Here is a 16,741-nt window from a genome sequence, read left to right as displayed (position 1 = left end):
TGAGTAGAAAAAACAACAACAACATTCACATTCACACACACACCAATGGCTGATTCCGTACGAACCTCTTGCTTTAGTACTTTGCCTGATGATACTTCAGCATATAGATTTGTGGAGCCAAGGATCAATTACAAACTTTCTTTGTTTGCTGACCCATTCTAAGCCACAACCACTCAAATAGGCTCTGGTATTCAACGGTAATCACCCATCTATGTACTAACCAATCTCGACCCTAATTAGTTTGCAAGATTAGATGAAATTGGGCATGATGAAATAGGGCTCAGTGTTAAGCCCTTAGGACTCCCCTTTTTGTTGGGATTGTAAGTTTTGGTGGCATGAGAACTCTGCCCCTATCATGGGACTTGTGTCATATGCTAAGAAGTGTGAAAGTTAGTGATGGATAGAGCAGAGCTACATGGTGTAGCACTGCTTTCTGCTTTGTTTGTGTATATGTGTAATGAGTTCTTTTCCTGTGTTTCTGCTGCAGATCGTGATTGTGCAGTTTGGAGGGAAACCCTTCAGCTGTGCTCCTCTCAACATCGAGCAGTGGCTTTGGTGTCTGTTTGTGGGAGTTGGAGAGCTGCTCTGGGGGCAGGTAAGTAGCTCTTTAGCCTGCTGAATCAAACAACACTAAGCAAGTGTAGGCTGGCAGACCTGGTTTTTTCCAAGGTGAGGCTAAGGAAATATATTCACACTGCCTGAGAGAACACTTCAGAGCTATTTTGTGCTAAAACTGACAGTTAAATAATAAACCACTGCATGTGAACTAAGGTTGGAAAAGCACACACGCTGCTCATTATTTTGTCACTCTGGTTTGTTCTGGTCAAGTAACATTGTTACAAATCTGGCTTCCAGGTGATTGCTACAGTTCCTGCAGAGCGACTGCCGTGTTTGAAGGAGGCGGGGTTGGGACTAGAACCAGGGGAGGAGGAAGGGGAGGAGCTGGCAGAGGATGAGGAGGAGATCGACTGTGCAGAAAGAGAGCTGCGCCGTGGACAGATCCTCTGGTTCAGAGGCCTCAACCGTATCCAGACCCAGGTACTGTTTAACCAGGCCCTAACCAAAAGTCTCACCAACAGATTTCTAGACATGTCAGCCAGAAGCTTCACTTGGTCATGACCACAAGCAGTTTGTTTAAGGTTAATTACAGATAGATTGGGGAATCTTTAAAAGATGTGGTATGTAATCACAAAGAGCTGCACTTCTTTAGTCATGTGCAGCATGATAAAATCCACATTACTATGGGAGTGTTCTTACTGCCTAAATAAACTGTTAGTATCATGGCCGTCACACGCTAACTAAAGAGACTTTTGGAAAGAAAGAAGTGCTGCATATTTGACTCTTCTTTGAGAGTTACAATTTTAGATTTGTTCTTACTCTTCAAAAGTCAGTCTCTCTCATCCATGCTGTTGTGCTCTTCTGAATTGTGCCAAACATAATGATTCAGGTTTTTGTTTTTCTCTCTCTCCCCAACGCAGCTAACCTTTTTGTTCCACAAAGTCACAATCACACAATGGCCTTCTCTACCTTGAGAGTGCTATTTTAGATGCTCAGAAACATAACAGGAGATAAATGGTGTGAGTGTATGTGTGTGTATATGTTTGTGCGTGCAGGAGTGAGTATTTACATGTTGTACGCAAGCTTATGCAACTAGACAGGCCACTGATTCGCTTGATTGCTTTGATTGATTCTTGCACAACTTTGTGTGAGAGCGGACTTTAAGACAGGGAAACGACAGCAGTCTCCTCCTAAGGAGTGTCAGAGAGCCAGCCCAGACTCTTTGCTTAAGTGCCTGTCTTTGCATAAAGTGGCCAGTTTTTCATTAAGAGGGTTTGGTCTGAGTGCGTAGTGTGTAGATGCACAGATTTTGTTAGTAATATTCATGAATCAGTTATGATACACTGAAATCAGAGAATTTTTTACTCTGTCTGTGACAGGAGAATCTTTTAAAAGGACCAAAGACACACGCACACACTCAGACTGGACTTTCCTGCCCTTACTGAATGATGCTGTTTGTATCTCTGTCCTGCAGATGGAGGTAGTGAGCACGTTCAAGCGAAGCGGTTCGTTTCAGGGAGCGGTGAGACGGCGCTCCTCTGTGCTCAGTCAGCTCCACGACGTAAACACTATCTCTACCCCCTCTCACGTAGCTCTCTCTACTGCAACAGCCAATACCAGCCCAGCCCCTGGGAGTGAGTCCGCCGAACGCATGTACACACATACAGAAGCATTCGTGCATACATGCACACACTCACACACTCATTCAGAGACACAGAAACACACACTCGCACCCACTCAACCACCCACACACTGCCACACAGCTGCACGGCACGTGGACTGCAGTATTTTGACTCTCTATGGTTGTGTCCCTCCGGCTCGCTCGCTACTCGTGTTGTGTGCAATGTGTCCTCTGTTCTTTGCTCTTATTCTCCCTTTCAAACAGCACCCAATCCTGCCACGGCTGTGTAGTTCTGGTATTGTCTGGTCTGGTCCCAACCCACTCCTGGTCCCAGGCCAGAGACTGTTTTTGTTGTTTGTCAGTGCAGGAGGGAGCTAACTGTTCTCTCTCTGTCTGATGTGCCCTGATGCAAAAGATGCAACACTTTTATAAGTGACTCAGATTTTAAAAAAACAAGGATTTTGTTATGCATAATTCTCAGAAGCTACGGATGCATCCTGAAGTTTAGAGAGCAGATAACAGCTCCTCCTGCACAATGTGTTATTTCTTGTCCGTGACTGAGGTCAAGCGTAGTTACTGTGGTTTGCCTCTGTTGTAAAAATCTCTATTGTAAAGGTGTCTTTCTATTCTCTGAACAACAACACAATGTAGTACTTCTCTAATACATTCTTGAGTCTCTACATACTTTGGAAAATGCTACAAATATTTTTCACTGCCATAGAATTCATTATCATTAACAAAAGGCTTCCATGTGGCTTCAGCAATACTGTAAACCTTCGAGTATAAAAGCCCTATAACACACTGCTCTTTTTAAGAATGTAGTTTTATAAAGAAACGGTTCCTTTTGCCTCTATCTTTCTAGCTTTCCTTCTTCCTCTTCTCTCACTTTTGTTCGGTGCTGAAATTGTTGTCAACTGGTTATTTCTGTAACAGTATTTCCAGCTCCAACGTCACAAGTTTGGCCCCCTGACGTCTCCAAAAAGTCCTGATTTCTCTCTCTGTCCACTTTGTTTTTCCTCACCCCTTTCTCTCTCTCTCTCTCTCTCAATGGCAGTTTTCTCTTTCTTGTCTTTCTTCCTTATTTATGAGATATTACAGGTTCCCTGTTTGCAGAAATATTATGTGAAATGTTTTCTAATTGTTCTTCATAAGTAGAGTTGTTCTTTTGTAGTGGTATTTAGATTTTATCAGATCTAAATACAGGCTCTTGTGTAGCATACTGATAAGATTTCTTTAGTAGGTTTCTCTTCATTTAATTTTTTTTTCTCAGTTTTCTTGGACCTTACGTTGTCCTTTACCTCATCCCTTTTTGTCATCCTCCATTTTCTTACTAGAATAGCAATCACCCTTCCATCTTTTCTCTTGATTTCTTTGTATGTCAGTTCTGCACGTCTGTGTGAAAGCCTGTTTGAACACGTGTTCTTTGCTGACATATCCGAGAGCTGCAGTTTGACTTGTGTGTATTCTCTGTTGGCGTGTGAGTGTGTGCACCTGTGCTCGTATACCTGTCTGCGTGACTGCGTGCATGCATGTGTGTGTTTGTGCTGTCTCTTCATTTGATTGTCATCAACCGTCTTCTCAGTTGCTTCTCTTTACCTTTCTTGCTCCCTTCCGTCCATCCTTCCCTTCCTCCATTTCATGCTGACCTCCTCTCCACCATTCTCATCACATGTAGGTGTAAATACAGAGAGGCCCAAGGCAGCACTGTTGACACCTCATTGTCACAATCACCCTGTGCAGACAGTAGGAGGAACCTGGCCTTTGTTTAAGTACTTTGGAAACATATCCTTCACTTCAACACTTTATAATATAGCATGTTAAAAAAATCAACACTGGAAGTAGAACATTGGTTTGGTGTAAAGTTGGTTGTAGAGGAGTGGAAGGAGGGATGTACAGTCCAAGTATGAAGCAAGTTTTTAGGTCTGCTAGCTCATTTGCTTGCTTTTTCTAGTCTTCTACCTTAATTCGAATAGCTTGTTATGTCCAAATCTGTTACTCAACAGCAGCGTGACACATACTTTTTACATTTTGCAGCCATCCTGTAGTGGCTGAGCCCCTGATGGGAAACAAAATGGATTTGGACAAACAAATGGAACAGGGAGAGAATGTGAAGGACCAAGCATTAACTTTGAGTCTGATGTGACCCAGGTTGTGTTCTCTGAATCACTTTGTGCTGTCTGGAGGCATCCAGTGGTCAAATAAAATCTCCCATTGTTCTCAACTCCAGCTTGGTTTATGCAGAAAATATGAATCCGAATGTGTCACAAGCCTAAGCCAGAGAAATGTATATATATATATATATATTTCAGAAAGGGTTTTTCTTAAACGAGAGGTCAGGTGAACCAACAATGAAAGTATGGTGCTAACACATATTGTAATGTGCCTGGAAGAGTATTCAGCCATGGCTCTTTATGCATGTGCCAGTCAAGGTGAATCTTTCCCTCTGTATTAACTGAAACAAAACAACACTTTCTTTACGTGGGCCAAGATTTTGCCATAAAATGCTACCATTCAGCTAATGCATGCTGATTCTTCTGTTAAAGATTTACCACGGACTCTAAGTGCTTTCTGTAATGATTACAGAAAGAGATTTTGAGATTAAATATTATTAAAATAAAAGTTAAAATAATATTTTGAGAATGAAGTCAGAATGTTGAGATTTAAGTTGTCATTTCAAATCAAACACTGCCACAGCTACTATACGCTCTACAACTTGCATAGTCAAAATTGTGTTTTAGCTTTTGTCTTTTGAGTTTCATCTCAAGATTTTGACTTTATTCTCAAAATTAACAGTAATGTTTCTGTTCTTAATGTGGCCCTAATATGCCATCTATAGTCCCTTTGGTCAAAATCGTGATAAAAATGCTTAACCATTTTTTGTGAGAAATTTGTGAGTATTGAGATGTTCTTTGGTTGTAGACATTACTGCTATCAGTGAATGTCCGCATTCTAACCTGCTTACAGTGGGTAAAGTGTGCTTTTACACCCACAATCCGGAGGAAAATCAAAGTCATGGCTCTCTTTTGACTTTGTGTTACAGTAATTTGAATGTTTATTGGAAATTGGAAATCTGTGAGCACCATTTTTATTTTTTCACAAGCGGTGTGTAAGCAAGCGTAGTTGCACACATAACACATAGCTAGAACTGGATTTTATAACAGCTTACAAGGGGTATAAATTAATCTTTTTATAGTGACATTTTTTTAGAAATAAAATCCCCACTTTTTTTTCAGTATTTTCCTCTTCTATGCCAGTGCAAACATGTACGCATATGACCTGATGCAGTGTCCAGTTTATACCCTGCAACTCGTCCAGTGTCAGCTGGGATAGTCATACTTTTCTGGGGCAAATGGACTGAAAATTGTTTTAAAAAATATTTAAGGTAAAATTGGCCTTGTAGTAGTTGTGGCTGTCCTGTAAACAGTTTTACTCTATGATTATTTATATTAATTTGTTAACAGTGTGAAAGAGATTTGGATTGTAATACTATGAGTGACCACAAGTTTAAGTTGGCAGTGAAGCTGTCACAATTCAGGAAATTGTTTTATATTATCACCCTTTTTTTTTTTTAATGACCTCTTAAGATGAGGGAAATGTCCTCTTCATTGCCAGGGGTTGGTTGTCTGATTGGACCAAAGCACCAAATTCACATTACTTGCAGATGCCCATGTGCTATCCAAACAGAGTGGCCTGTCCCCCAGCATTGCTGCTTATCCACAGTTTGTTTCAGGGACAGACTCTAATCCACTACCCAAAGTTCTTTCTAAAGCAACCAGACTTGTGCCCTGTTGAATTATGGTGTGCCTACACCCTGACATTGACACCACTGACTCCCTGACCAATTCTATGAGAAGACAGCAAAGGCAAATCCGAAGGAAATATCACAAATAATAAGTGGAGATATAAAAATGATAAAAGTCTTTGTTTATTGCCGTCATTCACCTGAGCTGTGTTGGATCTTAGAGATTCCTCTGGATCTTTAGAAGTGATCTATGGATCCAGTTTCATTTCATTTCAAGCTGAGTTAGTTAATTCCATGAGCAAGTCCCATTAAAGAGATTAACCTTTAAGTTTACTTTTGTCGGGAAAAAACAAAGGGCAATAAGCTATTTTACTCTAATCCATTCAGTTCTTTAGTAAAGAATTTTTAAATTAAAAATTAAAAAAATACATCAGCCTCCACCCTTAAATGGGATGTGAGCATATGACATATGAAGAAAAGATGCTCTTAATGCCACAAGGTGTCACTATGGATTACAGCTCATTATACCAGGGGTGAATGCCTCTTCAGTTGGGCCTCAATTCGGGAATTAAGAACCATTAACCAGTCATCTACCTCACAGCTTCTCCCAGTATTTATGTTGCAGTCTCTTCTCATCAGCAGTTCTTTTGCCTCTCTATCTTCCAGCGCCCTTTTTTCTCCTCGTACTTTAACCATCATTGTTTTTCCATCAAGCACTGCTGAAAGAGCCAACAGGGAGAGAGGGAGAGACAGAAAAGAAATGGTTGAGAGGAATAAGTAACACAGCAGTGCCCTGACCTCCGGGCCTCTCTGGTCACACTGGTGGGCGTCATATACTCGAAAGTTTACTCTTACCATGGAGACAAAATGAAAACAAACCGAGCACTGACGAAGTGAGAAAGTAACATTCTGAAACCTTCTCAGGCTGCATGAGGTGTTTTTCTACTGTCTGACATGCTCTTTGGAAAAACAGATAAGCACTGAACCTACCGCTTGACCGTCTGTCTGTACATCTGTATGTCTCTCAGTCTATCATATGAGCCAGAGTCATATATAGAGACTTCTCCTAGTTTGGCCAACTGCAGCATTGAACTCCATTCAGCTGCTTGACCATCCGCCTCTCATAATCACAGTTGGGACTCCAGTAGGTGTTGCAGTGAACATGAAGCTTTTTCTTTGCCGATCTCATTCGGCCAAACTGTCTCTGTATAAGGCTCTGTCTGCCTCTGCCTGTCAGTATATTTGCATTAAACTGTCTCTCTTTCTTTTGAGCTCATGCTGCTTCTTTTCCTCTGTTTGGGCGTTGGAGATGGGTGCATGGACCAACTGCTATGGCAAAGGAATGTGTTTATGCACGCATACACCACCTTGAAGTGCACTCGTAAAACTCACTTGTGCGTGTGTTTGTGTGCGAGCATGTCTGTGAGAGAGAGGGAGAGACAGAAAGAGAGTGTAAGTGACAAAGATCTGATTAAGCATGACCTGACTGTCTCTCTCTGTGGCAGGGCTGACACCCAAGCTTCACTCTTTTCTTACTAGTAATCTAGCTAATCACATAGTGTTCTAACCTGCTGATTCTTCATGATGTCACTTTTCTGTTTTGCAAGATTTGTTATTTTACATCCCGCAGCAACTTCATCGTCATCATTCTTGTCACTCTGCTCTCCTGTCTGTCACTGCTGCATGGCACACAGAACACTTTGCACATGTGCATGAGCACACGTGTCGGGGTGCTGACTGAATGACTCACAGTTTGGCTGTGTTTATAAAGCAGCTCTCTTTAACAAACAGCTCCCATGACTGACAGCTGCCCGATGCATGCGGAATTCAGACTCCAAACTGCACGATGTGGAGATAACTCTGGTCCACTCTGCTGCATGCATGTATTATTTATGTGTGTATGTGTGTTTGGTCACTGCTATAGGTTCTTGCAAAATTCTTCTTTTATTGTATATTGAATTAACACACTCACCATTCCTGCTTCTTTCTCCATTTGTGCCTAACAAACACCTTCATCTGTGTGTGCATGCCTGTGATCCTGTGTGCTGAGGTATGAGTGTTTTTCCCATGCATAATGTATCACCAGCCCAACAGATTGCACACACACAAACAGCCATATAGACACATATGCCAAGTGTGTGTGATGTAAAGTTTCTGCAGCTTTAGTGTTTTTGTGATGGTGGCTACTGAATGTTTTTGTCTTGTAAGGTGTGACCGATGTGTGAGAACTGACAGAAACATGTCATCAGCCAACTCATTTTAAAACTATTTATTTTTCACTTTTGTGTGTTGGAGACACACAGGATCAGGTGGATGTCTAGCTGACGCTAAATTAATCCAGATATGATGTTACCCCAGTATAATTAATCTTCAATTGTCAGACAGATTGCTATTAAATTAGTGCAGTGCCATGGTTTGGATGGTGATATAGTTAAAAACTTTAAACAAGATCTATTCTGCTTATTTAACAATGTGGTGTAGCTTCTGAAAAATGTGTTTCTATCCAGAATGGATCATACATGCAGGCAACACAAAGGACTTAGGTGGTTATTACATGATATGGTGATATATCTCAATTAAATGAAATGCACCAATTTATTTTCAAGATGACCTATTCTGCTGTCTTATAACAACCTCTCAGGTCATAGAGGTCCTGTCTGAAAGAAACTCGTCCTTTAACACTACCCTCACTTTAAGCCAACTTTCTTTTGATTGGCCTCCCTTCATAAACAACAGGTCTAAGCAACAGCTAGAAGAGACTTCTGTGCTCATAGCCAGGGCTGTTTTTGTCTATGTTAGGGATGTCCACTTTCAATGACATCATGCAGATCCAGATGTAGAAATAAACTACCTAAAACAACATCTATCTAAACAAAGTTATAAATATATTTATTTAATCCATGTTTTCCTTTCCATGGCTATTTGTCAACCTTCTTCCATACCAGTCAAATGATTATATCAATTTGTGCTCTCACGTCATCTTTATAGCATTTTCTTAACTTGCTTCTTACCTGAATCCATGCCATAATATAAATATTAAAAACATAGGTCTTACAGTATTTATGCTGCTTTTAAGAATACAGTGTTAAAATCTATGACATCAAGGGGCTTAGGGCATGAAGAAGTTGGGTTTGATCACTCTGGGCAATTAAAGATGCATGATTCAAAAAGGCATCTGTGGGGCAGAGCGAAAACAGCTAAGTAGGGATTTGAACTAATTTGTCAAGTTGTTCAGATGACACATACTATTTAGCACCTTAAAGCCTAAAATATAATATCACTTATTCATCATTTATTAAATGCTTTTATTGTGTTTTTACTTAAATTCTAAATGTAATTCATGTAAAATAAATAAATTCATTTTTTTTTTAAAGCTACTGCTCCGATGGGGATTTTAAACAGGATAAATCAAGAGCAGAAGATCAGAATCAAGACCTAGCTAACAGTGTGCTAGCTGTACATTTATATTTAGCAGACTGACACAAGAAGGGTATCAGTTCAGATTTGTGTATTTGAGCATTTTAAAAATCTTTTTCAAAATCTTTCTTCATACTAAGAGTTTGATGTTTATGTTTAGCTTAACTTAAGTAACAAAAAAACAAAAAAAAGCAAGAGATATAGCGCTAGCCTAACCATATCCAAAGTTAAGAGAATGAACTTACCATACAATTAAGGGTTTCTTATCCTTGAAAATAATATTGATGTGTCGATTAGAATGATTGATATCATTCTGAAGAGCACTAGTCACTTGCAGTGTCAAAACACCTTAAATCTTAGTAAAAAAAAATGAAGCATATTTTATCATTTCAAAATATTATTTTACTTGTACTCTGTTTAAAAAGTGGAAGATTGATGTGCCTTTGTCCTTTGTCCTGAGCAAGTCCTATTAATTTCAGCTTCCACAGCAGCTCTTGGTCAAAAATTTAACTGACCATTAGAAGTTACATTGCCTTTATTTTAACTGCAGCCACCTGGCCCTGAGTGTCTGCTTGTCTCTTACTCTGTTTGTCTGCTGGAGGACACAAGTGGGTCTGTCTTTGGGGTCCCATGTCTCCTTTTTCTCTTCTTTTTCTCTGACTTTCTCCTCTGTCTTTTTTGTGGTCTCTCCCTGATCTCTTTTCTTCTGGGCAGATGCGAGTGGTGAAAGCATTCCGTAGTTCACTGTACGAGGGCCGGGAGAAACCGGAATCCCGCAACTCCATCCACAACTTCATGGTCCACCCAGAGTTCCTCATCAATGACCTCATCCACAACATCCCGCTGATCGACGACACCGATGTGGATGACGAATCAGAACTCAGCAGATACCAGCACCTGCACCCGGCCCTCCGCAAGCCGCCCCCGCCTCCCACCCAGCCCCAACCCCCGCCTCGCACCCATCCCACCCGGCCCTACCGCCAGTACAGCCTCCCGGTGACCCCATGCAACCGAAACAACAACAACAACAGCAGCAGCAGCAGCAGCAGCAGCATTGATTCAATGGTCGCCTACAGCAACCGAAACAGCACCAACGCAGTCATCACCTACAACCGAAGCCCCCGTCATCACCACCACCACCTCCACCATAATCATCATGGCAGGGACAGGCCGGTGAAACCCTCAACCCCCTACCCGGCCCATCTCTACTGTGTGGAGACCTCCTTATAACTGATCTGAACTTGGGTTTGGGAGGGGGGGTGGAAAAAGGGGGGATGAAGTTAGGGTGAGAAAAAGAGAGGGCTGAGGACCTACACACATGACATTTTCATCTAATCGCCCTTTCAACAAGCTCACAAGAGGGAGCAAAGGACAAGGAGGGAGTGGACAATGGCCGGAGACTTCTGCTTACAACTCCCTGAGAACATGTTGCCACTTTCCCTCCCTTTGCCCTTACCCCAGCCCTCTCAGTCTGACTTCCCACCTTCACCCCAGTCCCTCCCCTCCTTTACCCACAAAACCATCCAACTCAGTCTGTCACCCCCTTCTTGTGGAACCCCACTCACCCTGCCCAGCTGCACACCAACTTCATGCACGCTCTTGTCACACACAACTGCAGGTCTGCTTTGGCAGGGTCTGAGTGGGGGGGGGGGGGGCAGACGTCCAGAAGAAAACCACACATTCCCTAATGCTTCAGCAGAACAAGGCCATGCGGCTATGGGGGCTGACTCACTCCATTTCTATTGGTGTTCATCATTAATGTTGTCGTCACCCACTTTCCACCACCATTTATCTACCACCATTTATCTGGGTAGATTCTGCAGCCGCTTCAAAGTCACTACTTTGCTTGTAGTATAAGTAAAACGCTTTGTTAAAGCTTTAACAGTCATTTCCATTTCCCATTCATTTATTTCCCAACATAATGGTGCTCATTTATTTCGTTCTTATATATCATTTTATTTCTTCTCAGAAACTTTGAGTTATTTTTCTTTCATCCCTCTTTCTCGTTCATTGTGTGTACGTATATTGTCTTGTCTCTTCTGAAAAAAACAAACAAAAGCATAACAAAAAAAGGTTGCTGTTCATTTAAATACAATGGCTGTGACAATGTCTAAAAGATCAGGGCACTTATATCTATGTATCTGTCTATAGGTACATAGATATAAATGTTTGGGAAGCAACAACACAGAACTCATTCATCACCTCACTTTGTCTTTGAATGCTGCCCCATTTGTTCACATGACCTGTTATCTGGAATATTGCTCTGAGATGAACAGTGTATGAGATGTCATGTTAATTTGGATATATTACTGTGTAAATTTCATTTCAAGCCTCCTGCCATATCCCCAGTATGCATGGGGAATATCTGCACCTGTCACCTTGGGCAACCTCCATGGCTGACATCCTCTTCCAGTCCCTTCATTTCTGTTCCGTGTCCCATCGTCTTCTCTCTTGCTGTTCCTCCTTTGCTCATTTTGTCGCATTACGTCCAAGAGTTTGTCGGTGCGTGTGTGTCAGCTTTTTTCTTTTTGAAAAAAAAGCTGAATGCTTGGGAAGCATTAACCCTTTAAATGCCATCAAACACGCAATGCACAGGCGAAGGCCCTTTAAGACTTAACGTGCACTCGGTTGGAAGCCCCTCCTGCTCACATGATCAGGTCATCTCTGTTACGTAACCAGCGCCCTCTGCGCAGACAAAAGGATTGTGCCATTTTAACCTGCTCAGTGTCTCAACCACATGCCCGCATCTAATGTCAGTGTTCACTTTTAGATATCAGATACAACCAAGAAGAGCATATTGTAAATGTTATTATGTCCTTGCGCATTCCCCTTCATTACTCTGTACAGATATAAGGCTATGTGTTTTAGCTAGTTAGCTCCATTTAGCATAAAGAGCTAGCCTAACTTATTCAGAAACACCTGTAAAGCACTCCAATTACCACGTGACGTCTCCCTTTTAAATTTTTGAGTTATGCAATTTTGTTGCTTTTGTTTTGTGCCAGGGAAACAAGCAAAATCTTAGTTAAAGTCTGACAGCTTTTCATATTGGGGCGACTGTGGCTCAGGGGGTTGGGAAGTGTATCTGTTACCGGAAGGTTGCCAGTTCGATCCCCGGGCTCTCTGTCCTGGTCGTTGTGTCCTTGGGCAAGACACTTTACCCTACTGGTGTTGGCCAGAGGGGCTGATGGCGCAATATGGCAGCCTCACTTCTGTCAGTCTGCCCCAGGGCAGCTGTGGCTACAACCGTAGCTACATCCACCAGTGTGTGAATGAATAGTGGCATTGTAAAGTGCTTTGGGTGCCTTGAAAAGCGCTATATAAATCCAATGCATTATTATTGTCACAATATCTATGAAAACATATGACACACAGATAAGGATCTGTAAATGCCATCCTAAATGCAGATATAACAATAGTAGTGAGTGAAGGCTGATAGTGTTTGATACAGGGGTTAAGCCTATACATTGATGGTTCTGTAACCTTTAAAAAACACAGGACACGTGCAGGTCAAAATCTCTTCTCTCTTGGCTGTCAAGAGACATCAAACTGCTACAAGAAAGAGCATCATTGTGGTGACAGTGGACTGTGCTGCAGGAGGATGTTTTAGACAGCAAACAAGAGGAACTGCTGCTGCTACACCACAAAGCTCACAGTCCCAATAATGGTCTCATAGTTGTTGACACATTATTTCCACTTTATGCTGTTTATGCAGGTCCAAGTCTCATTTATTAAATTATTTTAAAATTAAAACTGGATGCAATAAAGATTTCAGGGCTTAAAACATCCCCAGCCAGACTCTGGACAGCAGGCTCATGAAACAGGTAGTAAGTTTTCTTTGTGACACTAATCTAGATCTATTACAGTTTTTACAACAGAGCTTTCTTAAGGTTTGCTGTTGTGGTGCCTCATCATATAAAAGATGAAAGGGCATGGAATTTAAACTTGCTGCATTTCATTCACTTTTCAACACACATCCAGGAAATAAGGCCAAAGCCTCTGGTAACAAACAAAAGTATCAACCAAGTCCTTTCCAGGTCATAGCCCTTAAAAACATAGCCAGCAACTACATTACTGTACATCTGTGGATCACACCATGGTGTGATGCAGTGCAGAAGGAGATATGACTCAACTCAATTTCAGTGTAAAAAAAATAGAACAGCTCACTAGTGTTTAAAAAACAAACAAACAATTAACCACAATTACCCATATAAAAAAACATCTGGATAGACAAACAGTGAAGTAAATGTAGGCTTGCTAAGCTGGAAACCAATCATCTAAACTTTGAGAATCCCTAAAAGAAATGGTTAGAAATAGAAGGATAAGTCATGGTTTTAGGAAGGTTTGTGTGCAGAGTGATTTATGGGTCAGGCTAAGTACACTTCTGTATTAAACCACATCTAACCTGTGAGCTTTATACGTGCTGCTAGAAGAACTGAACTGTTTCTAGTCTTTATGTCAAGCTAAGCTAAACTAAGCTAACTTCCTGCTGAACCCATGCCTTTATCTAACTCACTACAAGAAACCCAGTCTGCCACTTTGCCAGACATTATGTCTAAGCTGCCAACCTAAAAGGCCATAACACACTGCATGAGCACACAGCCCAACGAAAACAACAAAAGAAGAGAAAAAAAAAAATCAGATATCCACCATAGTGATGACACCAGTGACATCACCTCCACCTTGACATTCCATGGAACATACATTCCAAACATCACATTCCAGAGCAGCTGTGAGAGCGCCCTCCTGTATCCCATATTGTACTAGGTGTGGGTGGACCGCTGACTTCATGTTGCCTCAGAGTGTGACACCTCAAAGCAATGCAAACTCCTGCTACCTCCCCTTTCTCTGCCCCTCCACCTCCCCTGCAGCTGACTTGTCCCACCGCCAGACTAAGGCAAGGGCAGACGTTATGCAAAAGACTGCCATGTCGACAAACGCACCCAACCATTGGATTAAAACCACAGTGAGAGAACGCATCTGTCCTGCTAGTTCTGTTTCAGTAAGTGCGCAGGGCTTTCTGGGAACACCCTTACCTGTACAGAACTCTTGTCTTCTTGAATGCTCATCATCATCGTCACCACCCTAAACCGACCTGAGCTGGGTGGGGCAGGTGGTGACCAATAGGTCTGTCTGTTTTGAAGCATGCATTTGGTATCATTAATGTCACACTTTATGTGTTGGTAAGTCATTTAGGCTCTGATCTCTCCACATCTGCTCTCTTCCTCTCGCTCACTCTCTTTCTGTCTCTCACACACACAGACACACACGCACGCATGCGCACATCCTGCTCAAGTCTCCTCTATTTCAGCACAGCTACATCAGTGCTTTTTTCTGTATGTATGAAAACACGCACACACACACACCAGACTACAGGGCAATAATCTCAAGTGGTGTAAATTTGATTGTCCAGGCATCTCTGTCCATCTGTCCAGCCATGTTACATCATGATGTTGTGAGCCAGATTCACAAAAGACAAAACAATGTGAAGAAGAATATATTTATCAGAATTATTTATCAAAATTCTAAATTGTACAACTGCACCATTGTACAGATCGCCCAAATGTGCACATGTGGATCTTTGATTTACAGGTACTATGTTCCTGTTACACTTTTTTTTTAAATGTTTCTTTCTTTTATTTGAATTGCTTTTTGTAAAGAGAGGAACAACAAAATGGAAGCGCTTGTATTATATTGTTATTATTATGATTATTATTCTTGATTTTCTCCACCGGTGCTCCCACTGATGGAAAGACAGTTGCACATTCTCCTGAGCATATTCTGAGGGCTGTGTTTTCTGTCCAGTGAACAGCCCCTGAAGTGTGCTGAGGTGCAGAGATGCTTACAGTCTCTTAAGACCAGAGACACCACTCTATAAATAGAGAACAGGAGATACAAATGTACCTCATTATAGTCTGAAAGACTGGACAAAGTGGGGACCCAGAAGATGGAGAATCAGAAGGCAATGCAGAGCTAGAGACTGCAGAAGTGCAGTGCTTCCATGTGCTGTTTAGGCTGCTCTTTTAGATCTGCCACCAGTATTTACTGCCATGTTACCACAGGAACAAATGAAGGCTTTTACATTATTCATTATACATACTATTGTAAATATTATGTGTGGAATGGTCCCCCTTCTTGCACAAAGCAGTCCTGTTCTGCAGACAGAAAATGCAGCCTTAACTGTGCTGAAATAAAAAAAAAAAAGGAAAAAAAAAAAAAAAAAGACCAAAAAAAAGAAAAAAAAACAAACCATGAAGACTATTGAATATATTAAAGAGTTACCTGCCTGTTATTTAAGCGAATAAATATCTATATATGAGAAAGAACACACCTGTATACTGTAGACTAAGTCTGTATGGAAATCTAAGAGAATTTAATGGGAATTAAGTCCAACACCTTTTGTCTGTATGAAAGAAAAAAAAATCAAAGTATTCTACAATAATAACTTTGACAAAGTTTGTGTGGTCCTGTTGTTTGTTCACAATAATGCAGGAATGCCCTTCCATTTTCAAACCTCTGCACAAGGTGATGCATCATCCTGTCCCTCAAAGGTAACTAAAATCACCTGATGAACATCGAGGATTTATATCTGTGTGGGTTTCTTCATCAATGAACCTGACGCTTCAGCTACTTTCTTCAATAAACCTCTTGCGCAACAAACATGGTGGCTTGTCAAACAGGTGGAGTGGATAGTATTAAAGTGGGCTTGTTATGCTGTTTCTTATTTTCTGTAATACATCCTGTCACAATGGTGAATTCAGATATTAAAGTTAACGAGGTTTGTGTATGTATAAACAGAGTTGACAAAAGTACAAACATTCTGTACTTAAGTTGAAGTACAAATACTACTGTTAAAAAAAAATACTCTAGTACTGATTCAACCTCTTTACGCAAGTAAAAATGTACTCAAGATGAAAAGTAGCTCTTTGGAGGTTTCCATTTTTGTGCAAAGCTAACTGAACCTTGTGATATATTAACACAATGATAAAATAATATCACTAGATGGGAATATGTAAAGTGGATTGACCAGGGCCCTGTTTCAGGAAGCCGGTTTGGAAAACTCAGAGTGAAAAACGACACTCACGGTTGAGTAACCCCGAACTGTCCAACTCGGAATATTCCGTTTCAGAAAGGCTGATAACAATTAGTTCAGTCAACGCGGAGTTGCTTTAACCCCAAGTGAAGCGCGCGGACGAGGATACATAAAGCCCTGATAAGCGGAGCACAGATTAAGCGAGTCACCATGGAGACGGAGGGAAAGAAGGCGCTTGAGGCCGAAATTCTGATGGCAGCATATGCTGATAACATGCAAATTCCGCGGAAAAAAGTAACACAGCCACAGCTGCAAAAGCATGCATGGCAAAACATAGCCGACAGAGTCAATGCGTGAGTGTTAATATAAACAT

At 41.3% G+C, this 16,741-nt stretch overlaps 1 protein-coding gene across 3 annotated transcripts in view; it reads left to right on the top strand.

The window, feature by feature from the left end:
• The window catches only part of atp2b3b (ATPase plasma membrane Ca2+ transporting 3b), a 106,008-nt gene extending 90,215 nt beyond the window's left edge, over nt 1–15,793 (top strand). For 2 of the 3 annotated variants that reach the window (XM_085448364.1, XM_085448362.1), the window contains 3 exons: nt 488–595; nt 856–1,038; nt 10,053–15,793. In XM_085448364.1, the coding sequence (XP_085304490.1) occupies nt 488–595; nt 856–1,038; nt 10,053–10,568 (807 nt within the window). In that variant the 3' untranslated portion in view covers nt 10,569–15,793. Of the gene's footprint in view, nt 1–487; nt 596–855; nt 1,039–2,032; nt 2,193–10,052 lie in introns of all 3 variants that reach the window. The other variant, XM_085448363.1, reaches the window with a different exon arrangement.
• Nucleotides 15,794–16,741: the final 948 nt, after the last annotated feature.

Source organism: Copadichromis virginalis, linkage group LG23, assembly GCF_057382275.1.
Source record: "Copadichromis virginalis isolate Kocher_CV1m ecotype Utaka linkage group LG23, C_Virginalis_male_GT1.1, whole genome shotgun sequence".
Classification (NCBI taxonomy): Eukaryota; Metazoa; Chordata; class Actinopteri; order Cichliformes; family Cichlidae; genus Copadichromis; species Copadichromis virginalis.
Note: the sequence above shows the minus strand (reverse complement) of the source record. Positions and strands in the feature narration are given on the sequence as shown.